The sequence below is a fragment of the Sitophilus oryzae genome, unplaced genomic scaffold (genome assembly GCF_002938485.1).
Source record: "Sitophilus oryzae breed Bouriz unplaced genomic scaffold, Soryzae_2.0 scaffold_1499_pilon_pilon, whole genome shotgun sequence".
Lineage (NCBI taxonomy): Eukaryota > Metazoa > Arthropoda > Insecta > Coleoptera > Curculionidae > Sitophilus > Sitophilus oryzae.
Window position 1 is genome coordinate 397,787 of NW_022146168.1, and position 20,280 is coordinate 418,066.

General features: G+C 33.6%; 1 protein-coding gene across 1 annotated transcript; it reads left to right on the forward strand.

Annotated features, from left to right (window-relative positions):
* Positions 1-469: 469 nt before the first annotated feature.
* On the forward strand, positions 470-1,327 carry LOC115877939. Its single transcript, XM_030894289.1, has one exon. It carries the CDS (start codon positions 470-472, stop codon positions 1,325-1,327), a length of 858 nt encoding a protein of 285 aa, XP_030750149.1.
* Positions 1,328-20,280: the final 18,953 nt, after the last annotated feature.

The following is a 20,280-nucleotide window of genomic DNA, read 5'->3' on the forward strand; positions in this document are numbered from 1 at the left end:
ATTTGGATCCAGAGGAAACTTACAAATGCTTAGGCTTAGAAGAAGGAGACGGAGTCGACAAGAGTATGAAGAATAAATTAAGGAAAGAATATTATAGGAGAATCAGAAAAGTGCTTGACACAGAATTATGTGCAAAAAACAAAATAAAAGCTATAAACACAATAGCAATTCCAGTAATGACTTACAGTTTTGGTTTAGTGGAATGGCCAAAAGAAGAGATAAAGAAAATTGATAGAAAGACTAGAAAACTACTTACCTCAAGGAAAATTCACCACTCAAAAGACAATGTTGATAGGATCTATATGAGAAGACTAGATGGAGGAAGAGGTTTGCTAGAGCTTAAAGAAGCATTTGAAACTGCAATCATGGAACTGAGTGAGTACATAAAAGAGGAAAAAGATGAATTAGTAAAGATTATCAAGAAGCAAGAGCAAAATACTCAATTACGAAGGAAGCAGCACGAATCAGAATGAAATATGACACAAATGCAGAAACATCCAGGAACATGAAATTGAAAATAAGAGAAGAAATAGAAAAGCGAAGAATTGAAAGATTAAAAGAAAAACAGCTATACCAACAATTTATGAGACATTTAGATAAGAACTTCGTCAATAAAAAGAGTAGCATTCAATGGTTCAATGGTGCAGGATTGAAAGGAGAGACAGAAAGCCTAATAATGGCTGCACAAAATCAAGCCCTAAGTACAAGATATAGACAAAAAAAGATCTTCAAACAAAATGTGGATAGTAGATGTGGATTATGTCATGGGTCGGAGGAACACGTTAGTCATATCATCGCTGGCTGTACAAACTTGGCCGCCACTGAGTACACTCATAGGCATAATAAAGTAGCTGGCTATATACATTGGAACATCTGCAAAGCATTCGGAATGGAAGTTTGTGCGAAATACTACGAGCATATTCCTGAAACAATTACAAATATCAAAAACAAAGACAATGAAGTAACAGTAATGTGGGATTTGCCCATCATAACAGATCGACAAATAAATGCGAATAGACCAGACATCGTGGTACATGACAAAAAGAATAAAACTTGCCAACTTATAGATATATCAGTACCAGACGATTCCAACGTACAATTAAAAGAAAACGAGAAGATAATGAAATATAAGGACCTAGAAATAGAAATCAGCAGAATGTGGAATGCAAAGTCTTGTACTATACCGGTTATTGTGGGCGCCTTGGGAACCATATTCAAAGGAGCAGAACTACATCTGAACCGCATCCCAGGAAAATCATCTATCCAAGAAGCCCAAAAGATTACGTTGCTCAGCACGGCTCACATCCTTCGCAAAGTGTTGAACTAAGTTGCTTTGATCCCAGGCCGGGAACTGGACTTAGGCAATAATTACCGGAGAACTTCAACCGCCATCTCCGTGGAATATGTTAAATAATAATAATAATAATCAGAGCGATTAAATGATCCAACTAAGTACCGACCCATTACCTGTTTATGCACACTATAAAAGATTTTAACGGCATGTGTTGCAAAAAGTATCTACAAACTGAAGAGCAGAAGGGTTGTGTCAAAAAATCTCAAGGATGCAAGGAACAGCTCATAATAGACTCAGTAATACTCGAGCAAGCAGCTAACAAACGACGAAACATCTACACGGCATTTATAGATTATAAAAAAGCCTTTAATTCGGTACCGCGCTCCTGGCTTCTGAAAGTACTACAGATATATAAGATTGATCATATTTGACCATAAAATTATAAATATGCTTCAACATTTAATGTCTACGTGGAATACAGTTCTAGAAACGGATTCCATATGAAGTATGACAAGACTCAACATCATGTTATCAGTCACCGAGCAATAGTGAGAGCAGATAACAAACACACCCCTTTAGATCTTCAACATGCCGTTGACATCAGGCTCCCATCGGATGTAATCTACGAACGAGAGAAAGTCGAGGAGTGTACTCGAAAGGTACTGCATGGGAGATTTCCGCACGAGCTTAACCAAAATTATGTAGATCAAGATGCGTCGAACAAATGGTTATCTCAAACGGATTTATTCCTCGAAACCGAAGGTTTTATGTTATCAATCCAGGACCAGGTCATAGCTACGAGGAATTACAGAAAATTCATCCTAAAAGAGCCGAATGTAGTAGATCAATGCCGAAGATGCCATGAACCTGGTGAAACTATCCAGCACGTGACAGCTGGATGTCGAATGCTAGCTCCAAACTCCTACCTCCAAAGACACGACCAAGTAGCGAAAATCATTCATCAAAAGTTAGCAACCCTTTGTCATTTAAAAGAAGATATTACACCTTATTACAGATATGAACCTGAAAATGTGTTAGAAAATGCCCACTTTAAACTCTACTGGAACAGAAGTATACTTACTGACAAAACAACTCCGCATAACCGACCAGACCTAACATTCACCATAAAAGAGAGGGCATTAACTTACCTTATAGATGTCGGGATTCCTAACACCCATAATCTGCAGTCTACATGGAGTGAGAAGTTAAATAAATATACCGCACTAGCTGAACAAGTAAAAAGTTTATTGAAGCAAAACGAAGTGAATATCGTACCCATTATAATTTCATCAACGGGCGTAATACCAAAGGCTCTCCACCATAGTTTAAAAAAGTTAGATCTTCCACCGTTACTCTATATACAACTCCAGAAGGCTGTCGTTCTTCAAACAGCAGCAATAGTAAGACGACACCTCAATCTTTAACAAACCAATAGAGTGTTAGAAACTTGCATCACCGCCGTTTCTTACATATTATACCGTACAAAAAATACGTGCGCAAACGATAATAATAAATAACGCTTTATTGTGCAAAAAGGCAAAATATCGACAAAGCATTTACAAAACAAACAAAAACACAAAAAATATACAAATAATAAAAATATACAATACAAATCATACAATTCAAACAAATTTAAGTCATTAAAATTACAAATACATAGAATATACATGGACAATTGCAGAACACAAAAAAAGGCGTATCAATAAAATTTTACAATAGGAAAATTGTAAATGGATATAATTTTAAGAGTTATAAAATATTAAATATTCGACTTTTGACTAGTGTGTGAGATGATCAAAAGTTTAAAATTCAAAATTTTCATGATTAAACATCAACAAAAAAGTCGTTTACCGCATATAGGGCTCTCTCCAGTTAGTATGATTTCAGAGCTTTGCGAAATGCGGAAAAGAATGAAAACGACTTGATATTCAAAGGCAGATGATTGTTCATTTTTTTAGCATTGTACAGTATTGAGGCTTTAACTAGCTCTGAGCTCGGGATTGGCAGATAAAGATCGTGCTCCGCATTTCTAAGTGGATAGTTGTGAGATGGTCGTTCGGGAATAGCAGATATATGTGCTTGCGGATTAAGCAAACGGTTTCAAAAACGAATAAAGAAGGAAGTGTCAGTATTTTGAAATTTTTAAAGAAATTCTGGCAGTGCACATACATCTTGTATGCGCCAAACGCTAAATTAATACGACCATAACAGTTCAAACGAGCCGCTACATTTGTTGTTCCGTAGGGCTTAAATATAAATGGATATCGCTTAACTTCCCTAAACGGGCAACCTTGTTAATTCGATAACTCCGCCGAGGACAATAAACCTTCCACGGGCTCGATCCCTATCTGTTAGTTTGTCAACCAGAATGCTCACCTATTATTTTCGAATGCCCGGCGAAGATCGATCCGATTGATAGGCTGGAAGAGATAGATGCGGACGGAGGCTGGCAGCGTATAAATTGATGCCGACGACATTTTTAATAGTCAACGTTAAGGTAGACATACACAGTCAGTTTTTCCTCAGGGTAAGGGATCGTCCGATGCCAGAAACACTGCGACCTGTAAGGCCTGTTGTGTTTGTTCCCACTCTATATCCTGCACTCGCTCTCTTAAACATATGCCCTTTACATCTTGTGCAGGTCCTTGATAGGATGAGGGAATATTTAACCTGGACATAGGCCAGATACTGGACATAGCCTGGACAACTCCGGATATAGCAATGGCGTCTATCTACGACGCTTTGTTAGTAATTGGTTGACGTCATTTTTTCACGTTTATACGAGTCTTTGATTTATTTTATTTTATTACCTTCAGGAACTTCTCAGGCTATTTTTGAAATGAAACTTTTTTACGCGCGATGGGAGTAAAAATTCAAGGCTGTGACGCACCACGGCATTGACACGACATGACCTTGACCTGCCTTGACGCATGAGCTAGCGAGAAAAAAAAGTGGTAAGGATCGCGCTAACACCAAAAAATATTTGATTTAAAGTTAAGAAAATCATTATAATAAACTTCATCCTGTACCTGGGTACCAATATCTTCTGGTTGTCTGTTAGGAAGTAAGTTTTTATACATATTTTCACGGATAGGTTTGTAGCTTCTGAACAACAGTCTAGGTAAAGCATTTAACTCATGTGCTAACTCAGAATTAGAATTATCAGCGTTAAGCAACTCGCATTTTCATTGGAAGACATAGTCATATTAATTTCAAACCAATAATCAATGAGAATATTTCTATAACTTAACAAAATTACTGTAAACCACTATAAATACGAATTGTTGGTTAGGTTCAAAATGTTTTCTCTTCTTAAATAAATTTAAGCGTTAACATTTTTAGACATTTGCATAAAAGTGTGTATTTTGGGTGTTATTCCACAAAATTTGCTGGCTATTGAGGAAACAGAAAATGTACAGATTACAGAAATAAATTGAAAGTAACATTTATATTAAAATAGCATTATATGTCACTTTTTCACCATACACGTTGAACTGTTGTCTGCGCAGTCCAAACCTTGATAAAAATTGTATTTGTGTGGCTACCTTTAATTTTTATTAAAAACATTAATATATGGACTAACAAACTATTTTCATTAAATATTTTTGGGAGGTACAAAATACACGATAAATCCTCTAAATTTTTATAAAAATAGATTCTATTATTAAAATAGTTTACTAAGGCAGCCATTTAAAAAGAGTTGGCCCGGTATTTCCAGGGTAAATATTTTTAAAAATTAACAGCAATAATAAATTTGTTTAAATAATTTTTCAACTATTGTTAATTTGTTTGTTCCATACATCTTTATATCTGAATTCAACGTCAAACAATAAAAAAAATCTCTATAATATAAAAAATAAACTATTTGATAGAGATACACACTAGGAATACACTAAAGGATCCACTTTTGTTTACTATTATATTTAAGGCCCGTTCTAGATTGTTTATTTATCAACACGTTAAATACGGTGTCAATCTTTAAGCCCGAGTTTAATTTTGTTATATAACCCAGATTTATATTTGTATATTATATTAGGTCTTCAAATATAAAAAATAAATAGTTGTAATTAACATTATTAGCGTGCTAACAAATCGAGATAGATAAGAATAGATAAAAGAAATTGATACTCTGAAATTTTGAAATAAAAAATAATTTTGACATTTTAAATCAAATCTGCTTTTACGATAATGATCAAAAAATTTATAACCAAATGAGCTTTAACTTTGACAGTTAAAATAAATGTAAAGATAATATCCATTGATTTTTTTCGGTCTCAAACATATACAGGGTGAGTCAACGATAGAGTAAAGTCCATTATCTCATTTGTTTCGAGGTTTACAAACAAAATTTACATATGAAAGTTATAGGGAAGGTTACGATACACATTTTAAAATTATTCTAGAGTATACAAGGTGCTTCAAAAAAGTGTGGCGAATATAACATATGCTTTTTTAAATGCAACACCCTATTTTTTATTTTATTTTTAGATTCTGCGTAAAATTTCATAACTTTTTTATATATAATGTTATATACCTAAAATTAATACTTTTTGTAATATTTCAATTTTTTTAAACAAATGTTAAATTGCAGTGTGGTAAAAAATTGTCAGTGGTGCCATTGTTTCTGAAGTTGGAGGACCAAAATTTGGTAAGAGAGTTTTATAGAGATGAAAAAAAAAAGATATATGTAAAGATATTTTAGTTAAATGATACAGGGTGTTCAAAATATATTTATGAATTTCAACTACTTAAAATTAAAAATTCTCAAATTTTTTCAATGGGACACCCTATATATTATTATTTTTTCTGATAGATTTTACAAAACTCTTCAACTTTTGTTAAGTATACCTATTTTTAATAGTTCGCGATTTATTCCAATTTTTTCTATTTTTACCCATATTTTTAATAGAATTACCCTCGCAATTATCCTATAAAATCATAGTTGCCATGACAAAACAAACTATTTATTACTTATCTTTAACAAGTACCTTAATAATTAGTTATAATTGCTGGTATTTGTTAAAATTAGTTAATTTACTCAAATAAATTAAAATCACAGTCGTGAATTTCTTGGTGTATTTCTAAATTATGAAAGATGACACTTGGATTTTCCGTCGGGGCGAATAGCCACAGATTAGGGTAATACTAATACTAGACTTAATTGTTGAAGACTATACTGATATAGGAATTTTCTTCGACATACAGTAAAGTTTTTTTCTCGTAGTAATAATGATTTATAATTCATTTGGTAAAGCCAATACTACTGCCGCGAAACCGTCCCATTGCACACTGAAGATGTGTTCTAGATAATTTACATCTATTCTTATACTACTTAGCAAAGTACTATATAATATATAGTACTGAACCAAAAAATATGTTTTTCTTGGCTTGTTCGTGTGTATCAGTCACATTAACTAATTCATTTCAGGAAAATCTGTAACTATTATCTCTACCATTTATACTTATTACAACAAATTAAACTAAAATTTAAATTTTGTTCTTAACTTGCTTAAGAGACAAGAAATTTTGATAATTATTACTTTTCGTCATGGTAACTATGATGTAATAGCATAATTGTATTAAAAATATGAGTAAAAATAGAAAAAAATTGGAATAAATCGGAAACTATTAAAAATAGGTATAAGATATACTTAATAAAAGTTGAAGAGTTTTGTAAAATCTATCAGAAAAAATAATAATATATAGGGTGCACCATTTAAAAGATTTGAAATTTCTTAATTTTAAGTAGTTGAAATTCATAAATATATTTTGAACACCCTGTAGCATCTAACTAAAATATCTTTACATAGGTCTTTTTCTATATCTCTATTAAATTTTCCTACCAAATTTTAGTTGTCCAACTTTAGAAACAATGCCATCACTGACAATTTTTTATCACACTGCAATCTAACATTTGTTTGAACAAATTTAAATATTAGAAAAACTATTAATTTTAGGTATATAACATTATAATATAAAAAAGTTATGGGATTTTACGCAGAATCTAAAAATAAAATAAAAAACAGGGTGTTGCATTTAAAAAAACATATGTTATATTCGCCACACTTTTTTGAAGCACCCTGTATATTCTACAATAATTTTAAAATGTGTATCTTAACCGTCCCCATAACTTTTATATTTAATATTTTTTTGTAAACCTTGAAACAAATGAGATAATGGACTTTACTCTATCGTTGACTCACCCTGTACAGTTTGTCTGTAGGCTTGGTGCATTTCAGTTGATTTAAAAAAGTTCCGACCGCAGCACAGTATACGGCAAAGATCAGAAGTTTTCACTATGTATTTCACACTGTCCCTATACAGTTCATGTTGATTGCATTAAAATAATATTGAAATCGTGGCTTTGTCCACATTATGGTACACACACAGGTATGGTACAAAATATTTCTCAAAAGTCTGTACTTAGAAAATTAAAAAACAAACAACAGTTAAATCACTTAATCTATATCATTATGACAAAATTAAGATCAAGTACAGTCCGATTACGTATTTACGTATATTTTTTTAATCGGAACATCAACGTACACAGATATGTAAAGAATTAGTACGTTCTGTATAGGGTCAGATAAGATTACACGCACTATAGGCTAAGTTTTCGATTACATGCAGCCGGATTAGAGATGATCTTTTCTATTATTCTCACGCGACTTTTATTGATGGAAAAATATTTGTTTTAGACTGTCGTGGCGCCACTACATACCAACACTATATACAGGGTGGTCTCACTTTAACCGAACAATGATCAAGAGTCTTAAACTGTAGATTGTATGGAAGAAAAGAAGTTAATCACAGCGACTTTTCTTGAGTTATAACTCATCATACAGTCTTAGGAAGTATAGTTCTCCATCGATATCAGTCTTACCAAAGTTTATGGTACGAATGGTTGACGACTCCATTTTCCTCACAGAATCTGCATTCGCCTTTGTTTCTTAGCTTCAATCTACTAAGGTGTTCATTGAGGAGACATCGTTCTGTTAAAAACTCTGACAATCCGATTATCCTTACTTAAAACAAGAAAAATCTTTGATTTCTCTCAATCGTAAGTCCTGAGAAATTTCTTCGTGTGTCTAATGGTGCGTTTAGACTTGAGCACGCAGGAGCTGAGCGTGCGCGCACGGCATTCGTTCGCGCTCTTGGCTCCGTTCAAATTAAAAACTTATTTTTCGACGAATGAAGTGATCCATTTGTGCGCGCACAGCACAGTTGTGTTGGCGAAAATAATGGACGACCAAGAAATAGTCGAGGCTGCAGTCATTGTTATGCACAGCTTAATTATTAAAAAGAAGAAAAATCGAAAACATCGTCGCTGGTGGCAAACCCAATTTTTTTGAAATCGATATAATTTACTGCAACAACTTAGTGTCTGAGGAGGGCTATGATCAGTTCAAAAACTTTACAAGAATGACCAGGCCCGACTTTGAATATTTACAAAATTTAATAACACCAAAAATTACGAACAAAAGATACCAATTTTAGAATAGCAATTTCATTAATATCGACATATTCAATATTAATTTTATTTACAAGGTTTTGCGATGCGTTATATTTTTTTTTGATTTTTTATTAATACAAAGAATGTTTAACATCCCATAATATAGGCAACTTTTCATATTTTTCAATTAATAATAACGAAGATTCATTGATCCACTCCATAATTTTAATAAAGAAAACGAAAAAAAAAATCACACACGCACGCACGAACGCAGACAAGACAAATTGCCGATGCCGGTGCAAATTGGGCGTTCGCGCACACATAAAATCCCTTTGAGTACGGACCAAAAACCGACACCAGACGGCTCACGTTCGCGGTTGCTCGCGCACAGACAGATTCAGAGTGAGCGTGCGCGCACAGCCGTTTACACTTGAGCATTCGCGGAGGATCAGTGCGTGGGTGCTCACGTCTAAACGCACCATAAGGCGTTTAGAGTATAATGATCTTCAAACAAAAATTTTCAATACGGTGGAAAAAATGGATAGAGTCAGAAATTACGTAGAAAATTAAGCTAAATTCCATAATCTTACTAAGTCAATAATTTAATTAAGTATAAATCCAGGTTTATATTTTATTATTATTAATTGTAATAAAAAATGTATCTCCAATTGTTATAGATTTTTTTAATATTAGGATTTTAGTAAGTATAATTATACTGCACCCATATATATTATTTATGAAGTGCTTTTTTAAAGATTTAAACAAACCTGTAGAACATTATAGTACGTCTCTTCTTAAAAATTATGATAATTTAATGATAATGAATGATTTAGTCGTCCCTCGTGATGAAGTTAATACTTGGAGATATTTTTCTAACAATGGGTCATTGTTCACGCTTGTTAAGTTTAGTGCTAAATACAAGCAAAGGGTTGGGCAAGAAATTCGATCGCGTCGTCCTTATAAGGGCTGTAGTATAAACACAGACGTATAATTACATATATGTATGTCTAAATTTTTAATTATAAAAGTAAATGGCTAATTGCTTGGTGAAGACTAAAATATAGGTTAAACCAAAATAATTGAATATTTTCGCTACCCAAGCCTTAGGGGATATAGAGCTAAGGTCGCTATACCGGGTGTTTTTCAAAAGTGGATATAACTTTTTTATTTTTTGTATAAAAAAGCAAATTTGATATGTCAGTAAATGACATAAATCGGGGTTTATTGACGTATTCAATTACAATTTTGATTTTTAAATGATAGCTTTTAGTATTTTTTTACTTTATTTGATAGAAAATGATATTCTGAATGGAATGACATATTATATACTAGTTTTTAGTCAAGGAACTTTGGAGAAATAGATTTGATCAATTAAGATTTTTCGTGACTTTTCTCTGTTCTTATGTTTACTGACTTTAAACACTGACTACTTTTTTTAAACATTTTCTAATTTAATTCTAGCATTACGCAACATTATTGTAGTAAATATCAGAACTACATTGTAACGAACGTTCATTACTATGGTCGTAAAAACGAACAATTCGAAATTGTAACTAAGTGCCATTTGAATGAAAAGAACGAGACCATAAAAGAGCATTTAGCAATCTAGTTCCAAACGAAGCGATGCCAATTCATAAATCGCGTTCTTTTATCTATTCACTACTAGCCATAATCCTCTTTAAACCGGCAACCCACTCAAAAGCTCTATAAATAGGTCCAGATAAAGATAGAGCAATGTTCAGAGCGACAAGATTGCCTCTAATTGACTCAGCAATCTACAAAAATGCTTTTTTATTTAGTCAAACAGTGCAAAATGTAAAGTCATCTTTCTATAAAATAAAATTTATTTTATACGTCTATTATAAACCCTTGGCATTCTGTTAAACCAAGTCAAACTGCAAATTACTTAACAATCATTAATCATCATCATCATCATCATTTAGCTTATTGCGTCCACTGCGCTGAACAAAAGCCTCCCTGAGCTCTAGCCATTTCTTTCTATTTTGTCCAACTTGAATCCAGTTTCCATCCACTCTCTTAATATCATCTATCGACTAGGAGGTCGTCCTCTGCTCCTATAGGCCTCGTATCTTGGTCTCCATTCCACAAGTCTCTATGTCCATCGTCCATCTGTTATATTTACCACATATCCTGCCCAATTCCATTTAAAATGTAAGACAGATATCACCGCATCTCTGACTCCTGTTCGATTTCGTATGGTATGATTGGGTATTTTATCCCTAAGTGTAACTGTGTAACTCCCAACATGGACCTTTCCATTTTCCGTTGCATGACCTGTATTCTATGTATGTTCTTTCTTGTCAAAGTAAGTGTTTCAGCTCCATACGTGAGGACAGGTAAGATACACTGGTTAAAGACCATTCTTGTTAAACATATTGGAAGATCATATCTCAGTATATGCTTTAGTTTACCGAATGCCGCCCACGGCAAACCTATTTTTCGTAGAATTTCGTGTGTCTGATTATTCCTTCTAATACCGATCTCATGTCCCAAGTATTTATATACTATATGCACTTGTTATAAAAGTATGTTATTAATGTTTAAATTGCCACTCAGTACTAGGTTTGCCACAATAATTAATACCAGATAACAATTGCTTAATGAGATTAAACGAAAAAGCTTTAATTTCTGTATATGATTTTTTTCTTGTTAGTTTTTAATTATGTTATGTTTATTAAGATCAAAAAAGCGATAGCCATAGATCACTAACCTCTACGGATACCTGATCAATACATTTATTTATATTATACTGAATTAAAAAACCTCTTTTATGTTTCTAACATTCTTTATCACTCTAAACATCAAACGCCTCCATCAACCCTCTACTATCGTTTACCCTCCCCCTGAACCCCACTTCGCCTCAACAAAAACAGGATCTTGTGCCAAAAACCTTTTGGCCTTTATAAATATTTCATAGATGTATCGATTCGGTGGTCGGCGGCGGACTCTCCATTGACCCAAAGCCGCCGACTACAGCTATTTTTGGAAGTGGATGGAAAAACAAGATTGCATCACATGGCGATTGGAAGAATGACGTCAAAGAACGATATGACGTCGTCACACTATAAGAGAGACACTAAAAGATTTTTAGACTTGGATTGTCTTCTTAATCTTTATATTCGTTAAATCGTACATTTAGATTACGTTTTTAGGTACTCACAACGTTAAATGCACTATTTCTTTTGGAATCGCCAAGAGGATGGAGCATCTTCCTCTGGCACACTAATGAGTCAGTCTTACAAGTGGCTATCAACCAATCTTATTAAGGAACTTCACAGAATAAACATTATGAAGCAAATTCGTTTTAATATTACTTATTTCAGAATTAAAAAATTGGCGCCGGGAGGCACGTATAGCCGCCCATACTAAAATATGTTAATAAAAAGTTGGTAGGCAGTTCTTTTAGTTTCAAAGTAAAGGAATTTTTCCAATTTTTTTTATCTCAAAAACTGCAACTGACTGATTTTGATTCTATTACAAATTTTGTTGCAAATATTATTCCTAATCTTAAATTGAAAACCGCGTTTCGCTAGCTACTGTAATTTTGGAGTTACGATTTTTTAAAGTTTTTAACCCCGTCCCATATCCCCTTACCAACCCCCCACCCCCATCAAAAACTAATGGCCAGATTCTCGGGTGCTACAGTATTTTTGTGCCAAATTTGGTTAAAATCGGTTTAGCGGTTTTTGAGTTATCGTGTTACAGACGGACAGACAGACAGACACCATGAAAATATTTTGTATTTAGGTCATTTATGATCCAAATAACTCATTTTGAGTGAAATTGAAAAAACTTGTTTCTTGCCGATCTTAATAGCCTACCATACCTGTTGGTATGGTCGGCTAAACATTTTTGGTCACATGTTTTAACTATACATTTCTTTAGCATAATAATTTTTTTGCCTAATTATAATGACTTGGTTCTCGCACGGCACCATAATAATTATAAAACAATAAATGTCACACCCAACAGACCTAGTATTGAGCCAGTAGCAAATTTGGGTATCGTAGCCTAAATAATTCCGATAGAAAATATTTGTTGAAGATTCCGAGAAATGGTCTCGATTCTAGCGCGATCGTCTTGCCGCAACTATAACGTATCGGCGCTAATGTCCAGCTCAAACAAACACCTCTTTGTGTTTCCCGGGAAAATCCCCAGTTTGAAACCAGATACTCGTTAATTTGGTGCGGTATTCCACACCAAAAAGAAGAAAATTCAAATTAGTCGGGCTGTTCTAATTAATATCGAACGACATATAGAAAAACAAAAATATTATGTTTTACTATACCGATAGCTATTTTGTGTCAAAATATGTTCAACGTGGTTAACTTTTCATTTTTTTCTGTATTACAGCAACGAAAAGGACGAGCCAAAGGAGAATAACCACAAAACAGTGGATGGCCTATAAATCTACAGAATGATGGAGACATTCACATCAATAGGACATTCGCCATAATTTACGGCAGACCTGATAAGGAAAAACTGTCACAGCTGTACTGGGTCTACTAACAGTGCGTTGTAAGCTTAATATGCATCTAAAGCTGATTGAGGGATTAAACCATGTGCAGATTTTGTCAATCTCAAGAAGAAAGGACAGAACAAATTTTATGTCAGTGAGATAGCCTTGCAAATGTGCGATTTTTGGTAGGTATTAGGCAATGATAGGACATTGATAAAGAGATATATGGAGGATTCAGTCTCAAAGTCGTCAGACTTTCTGAAAAGGATAGGACTGAAGAATGTAGCCTAGAGGAGATCAGAAAGAATCACAATAGATGTAAAAATAGAAAAAGTATGTGTTCAACTGAAGTATAAATTATAATACTAATATTCTAGTAGTATTGTACCAGTACAGAAACATAATATTGTACTGGTATTGTACCAGTTAAAACAATACATTATAGCCTTAAAAATCACATTTGCCTTTAACTATTTTCTTTAGTACATTAACTTTGTTGTGCTAACTTTGTAACATGTTTTAATATATTAAAAATGTTATATACGAAATTTATAATATTTTATTTATAATAAATATTTTGAAATTAATTTAAGATAGATTTGTTTTATACTATCTACTATTTTCAGTTTGAATAACAAAATATTTTTATAAATAGTGGTGTATCAGATACTACAGAATTATGAATGCAATAAATTTTACAGTACGTCGTACGTCAATTCGTTCTGGAGCTATGGGGCAGCCGTAGGAGGGACAAAATTCTCTGTTAGCCGGCGATTCATAGGCGTGCCATAAATATTTTAGAAAACATTACTTATACAAAAGTTTTAAAAATACCCATCAGTTTAATTTTTTCAGTGTTTTTCCACGTAAATGAGACATAAAATTTATAGAAATTAAAAAATTAGGAAGAAGCACAATAAAACTGCACAACTATTTTACCGATAACGACTGCACTGTTGTCCAAGCTCGGTCTGCTACCGTTATAATCGATGTTTCTCGTAAAAATTAGACGATGCATCCCGTCCATAAAAATTTGACAAATTGCGTGTAACCACTGTAAAGAGTGAGCAGAGTGTGTTTTACGGTGACATACTCGTCAAGTCCACGTAGACTCTCTGTCACTTGTATATATAGGTAGAGATCTATAAAATATATTGCTTTTATTTAAAAGTGTTTTGTAGTCATTCTTCAAATTCCTTTCATAGACGCAGATCCATCGGAAATATCTCAATTTTATAATTATAATTGCAAATATGAATTCGAAAATATGTTTTATTTAACAGTTTTAATATATTTCTGGCACATACTGTATAAATAATCGTAATAGTGGTCAACAACTAAGCTGCGATTTTGCCCTAATCAATACCAACAACGTCCCGAAGAAAAATGCTTTATGGCATTGAGCCAGGATTCGCGGCGTCACAAAAAGGTTAAAACTACCGCGCTTTTACCAACTAAAAACTACTAAAATTTTACTCCAATTAGATTAGTTTTCGCTATAGTGAACTGACATAAGCAGACGACTTTCGACTGTTCCAAAACAAGAAAAACAATTCGTTCGCATCAGCGGAATCAGCAGCCGTATAGACGGCAAAAACCCGGTCGTATAGCGGGAAGTCGATAGAGTTGTTAAAAGTTTTGTTCGATGAAGGAAAATATAAGATTCCTCCATCTCTAAATGGAGATAAAACGATAAAAATGTTATCGGTCTTTATACTCATACCATTTTTTTTCAATCTACATTGTTTATATACGTATATTTCTTTAAATTTGGTAGATAATGATATCGAAACTATTTCAGATTTTGTGAATGAAGAATGGGTATGGAATGGGGGTTAACACTGGTATTTATAGATTTTCCCCACAGAATCTGTATTCCCCGTTGTTTCTTAGCTTCATTCTACTGAGGTGTTCATTGAGGAGACAGTGTCAATATGACAAGGTGGCTTTGGAGATTATTGTGAACTATAAACCACTATGAACTGTTCATCATGTTCGATGTTTGGGAAATGCTCGGCAGGAGGGTTAGAGATCGCGAGGCGCTACCAGCTTCATTAAATGAACTTCGCTTACTCCTTAAAGAAGAATGAGAAAACATATCGCAATATGATATATGCAGCCACAATGACAGTGTAAGGAACGTATACAGGCAGTTATAACAGCTAAGGGAGGCAATATGATGTATTAGGTTTTTTACAATTTTTTTTCTGTTTGGTGTACTTGATTATTACAGATGTTTTCTTTAATATCGTTAGTTTGAATTGAAAATTATTCAAAACTAAATTATTGCACAGGGTGTTTTAAAGTTAGGGTAAAAAATAACAGAAACATAACACTTACTAAAATTGACCAAAAATTTCTCCGCTGCGTTTTTTTTGCATCTGAGTATATATAGAATGACGTGCAGGAAAATATTCTGAATAAAGTAATAATAAAGACATATAAATTTTTCTAGGTAAATATCGAAATCCATAGGAGGCAAAAAAATTGTTTTTTTTTCTGTTCTATAAGCGTTTGGCGCCACAAGTACGATGATCAATATTTGAAGATTAATAAAAATTCGATTCTCAATGTCACGCTAGATAGATGTTTGCTTCTATTATACTAAGCAAATTCATTAAGTCAGGTATTTAAAACTGTAATATCATTTGATTAAATACACCGCGCTGTGAAAAAAATACACTGAAACTTTTTTAAATAATTATATTTTCATATCTTGCTAAAATACTTATTATATTCCTACTTATTACTAAAATTATATTTATTACAGTTGTACAAACCAAAAGCAGATCATCTACTGCAGAAACAGACAGTGGCACTACTACTACTACCATTACTCGCTGACGAGTATTTGACACGCATCAGATATATGAACACACCCTGTATAAACACATGCATCTTTTGTAACTTATAATTATTAAAGATATCTAATTTTATAACAGGATATATTGAATCAGTAAAGTTTTTTTTTCTTAAGAGTCTATTACGCTATACTGTTCAGGTCGCTCTCAGGGGTCGGGTAAAGCGGATGTGTGGCCTAAGGAAATATATATATTTCAGAAATCTGCCTAAGGCTTAGCCCGATCCTGTCGTGTTAAGTCACACTCAAAATTCCAAACACACGTGATTTTATTAAGGCTTGATTAAGGATTGCAGAGCTTCAGCATTTGCCATAAAATAGCGAGCTATTTTTTACAAAACCATATAAATTATGTATCACTGTAATCACAAAACTGCAATCTATTTCCGTATTGTAACGGATTTTTAAAATATGTCTTTATTTTCGAGAAAATTTAGTCCAAACATACGGAATATTTTGTTGATGTTTGACCATCAAAATCTTAATAATAAAAAAAGTTGTCTATAAATGTACTACAATACGGATATAGTATAATCCTTTATCTTTAATTTCCTTCTTTATTTGTGTAAAAATACCTAGCCAGTTTTACATAAAACGTTAAATGCCGAACGCTTATTTTGCTACTTTTTCAAACTAGTGAAATGGACTCTTAAAGTAGGCTTGTCAATTTTTTTTAAACCTCTGTTGTAACAATCTGTATTATTATGGATTAGCATTATACTCTACATTTTGTCAATCATTTAGGAAATTTACAATTCAGTAAATAATAAAAAATATCCAATCTAAGTGTATTATTTTACAAGCAAGCACAGATTTTGTTTTATTCTTTCGATCATATTATGGCTTATCCAGCACGTAACTGGATAAAGAAAACAAACAGATTACTACAGAGGTTTTTCAAAAGAAACAGGTTCAATTCTGTACTATTTTGACGGATTATGTAGGATTTACATTAATAATTTAATACTTAATCTTATCTAGGAGTAAATAACGATTTTTCTATAAATAATCTTTTTGTTACTAATATTGTAAAAAAATAATAGTTTTAAGGAAGTTTTGAGGACAAGGTTTTTCTTTGGCATTACCATTAAGTTTGAAGAGAACGAGAAAGAGAAAAAAAGAAAAAAAAGAAAAAAGAAAGAAAAGAAAAAGAAAAAAAGGAAAAGAAAAAGAAGAAGAAAAAGAAAAAGAAAGAGAAAAAGGAAAAGAAACAGAAAAAAAGAAAAAGAAAAAGAAAAAGGAAAAAAGAAAAAGAAAAGGAAAAAGAAAAAGAAAAAGAAAAAAGAAAAAGAAAAAGAAAAAGAGAAAGAGAAAGAGAAAGAGAAAGAGAAAGAGAAAGAGAAAGAGAAAGAGAAAGAGAAAGAGAAAGAGAAAGAGAAAGAGAAAGAGAAAGAGAAAGAGAAAGAGAAAGAGAAAGAGAAAGAGAAAGAGAAAGAGAAAGATTAAGAGAAAGAGAAAAAAAAGAAAGAAAAAAAAAGAAAAAGAAAAAGAAAAAGAAAAAGAAAAAGAAAAAGAAAAAGAAAAAGAAAAAGAAAAAGAAGAGAAAAGAGAAAGAAAAAATGAAGGAGAAATTCTATAAAATATTTTTTCTAAATTTTTCAATTTACTATTTGTTATTATCAGATCAAAACAAAACTACCACCAACACGCACCAACATAAATCTTTATTAGCCTCTAAAATTCCTCCCATTCGGAAGATATTGTCCCAGTCTAGTGACACCGCTAATCATGATGTGGGTTTGGTTTAATTTTTCGACGACACATAAATTCTACGGCCGACTTCTATGCAGGTCATTTGCCTGACATTTATGTCGTAATAATGGTTAATGTAGTAGTGCCAAAAGGACTTAATTAGGGCGATAAATTTTACGACGACTTAAGTGGATTAATAAAATTTAACAGAGAGAGCAGAGAGCGATGGCGGATAAAGATGGTATCTGGGTGGTGCGTATTGTCGTTTATATTGGGATAGGTTATGTCCAAATCTAATACGGCTTTTTACAAAAAGACTGAGTATATGAAACGCCGGTATTTTAAACAAAAGAAGGAATGTTTACAAAGAGCTATTCTCGGTAGATTTGATAAGTGCAAAATATCAATAACTATGATCGACAACCATTTATCCATAGCAAAATTGTCTGGTTGAATTCGTCCTGTATTTTAGGAACTAAGCCCGCCCGGACTAGGACAAATCTATAGGTAATCTGTCTCTACTCGTAAACGAGAAAGCCCATAAAACACTCAAAAATAGAACACCCTGTACACATCAACCCCGAGTATACAGGGTCGTGCGTTTAACTAGATACTCAGGAAGGAGCGCAATAAGAAAATTATATGGCATATGGCTGGCCCTTTTCTATTGAGGTAAATTATGTGGAATTAACTTATTTTTATTAAAAAGATACCAGTTAAAATTTGAGCCCTTAATATTAATATTAAGACTGCCCACATCATGTTTTTCTATTTTTCATAGAATGTAGAATGTAGAATGTTTAGGAGGGGAGTTAATCACCGCGACCTTATAGATCTATTGTGTGTTCCCCTTTCATCATACAGTCTCAGAGCTTTAACAAAAGCCAGTATCTGAGATGGCTCCACAGAGGACAGCTCTCCATCCTCGACATCAGACGTACCAAGGTTCATGGCACGAATGGTCGTCGTCTCGGCGCACTTAGTGATAAGGTGTTCTTGTGTTTCCCCATTTTCCCCACAAAATCTGCATTCGCCGTTGTTTCTCAGTTTAAGCCTACTGAGGTGTTCGTTGAGGAGACAGTGTCCTGTTAGAAACCCCGTGACAATCCGAAGATTGTTTTTACTTGAATCAAGTTTTTTACTTGAATCAATCAACTTGATTTTTCTCGGTCATATGTTCTGAGGAACTTTTTCGAGTGTTTTAGACCGTTGGAGGACACCCATTCCAAGTTACGGATGGAGTCTTCCAGATTCTTCAGTTCCGCTTTCTGTTGGTTCCCGTTTGGAAAACAGAACGGTTCTGGTCCAGTTAGTGGAGTGTTCGCTCCTTTTCTAGCTAGATCATTTGCTTTTTCATTGCCTTCTATCCCTTGGTGAGCAGGCACCCAGAGTAGGAGGACTTTATTTTCTTTGCCTAATTTGTTGAGCTTCTCTAGGCATTCTTTGACCAACTTCGAATTGATGGTTACTGAGTTGATAGCGTTACGCGCTGCTTGACTATCGGATAGGATGGCAATTTCCTATTTTCGATAGTTCCTATCTAAGATAAATTGTACGCATCTTCGCAAATTTCTGCCTGAAGGATACTGGGGTAGGTGCCCATTGGTTCGGAGTATTTGGTTTTCGGCCCAAATACTCCTATCCCTGTCCCTGCTTTGGTTTTGGAAGCATAAGTATACCACGTTATGGTATGGTCTTTTATATGCTGAGTAAGCGTTTCTTCCTTCCAATCCTTTTTATTACTCAATACTAGAGTGAGGTGTTTCTCAAAGTTGTAAATTCTTGGTATGTCATCCACTGGGAGTTGGAGAAGTGGAATTTTCTTTTTGAGGGTGTTCCAAGCCCCTGACCTAAAAATTCTCCCAGTACTGTTTCCGTCAATGACCATTCTAATCATTGTCGCATTGGCATAACTACCGACGACAATGTGCAGTGGTGATAGGTCTAGAATGACCTCCATTGCTGCTGTTGGACATGTTCTCATGGCACCTGTGATGCAGATACATGCCAGTCTCTGTACTTTGCGCAGGATTTGCCTTGCTTTACGTTGCTCTAGTTTTATATACCAAGCAACTGCTGCATAAGTAATTATGGGTCTTACTATCATGGTATACATCCAGCGCAAAATGTTAGGGGCGCAGCCCCACCTATTTCCCGCCATCTGTCTTCTGCATATCATGAGAGCCTTTGTGGCTTTGCTGGTAATGTTCTTAATATGCCTGTTCCAGAGAAGTTTACTATCCAGGGTTATTCCCAGATATTTTACTTCCTGTGATGGCATTATTTCCTTTCCATCTAGATGGATTCTGTTCAAGTTTTTCAAACTTCGCTTTCTGATGAATGGCACTACTGCGGTTTTATCTGAGTTAATACTCAGCAGTTAATACTCAGCATTTTTAGTTAATACTCAGCTCATTTTCCATAAGAATACCATAAAAAAATACCTGCACCTTATGAATTTGATTGCTAGCCTGTCATGCGTCATAGAAAAGATAATTTAA

What these genes read in the sequence shown, in the direction of transcription:
- LOC115877939 (XM_030894289.1), top strand. Translation starts at nt 470, where the DNA reads ATGAAATATGACACAAATGCAGAAACATCCAGGAACATGAAATTGAAA.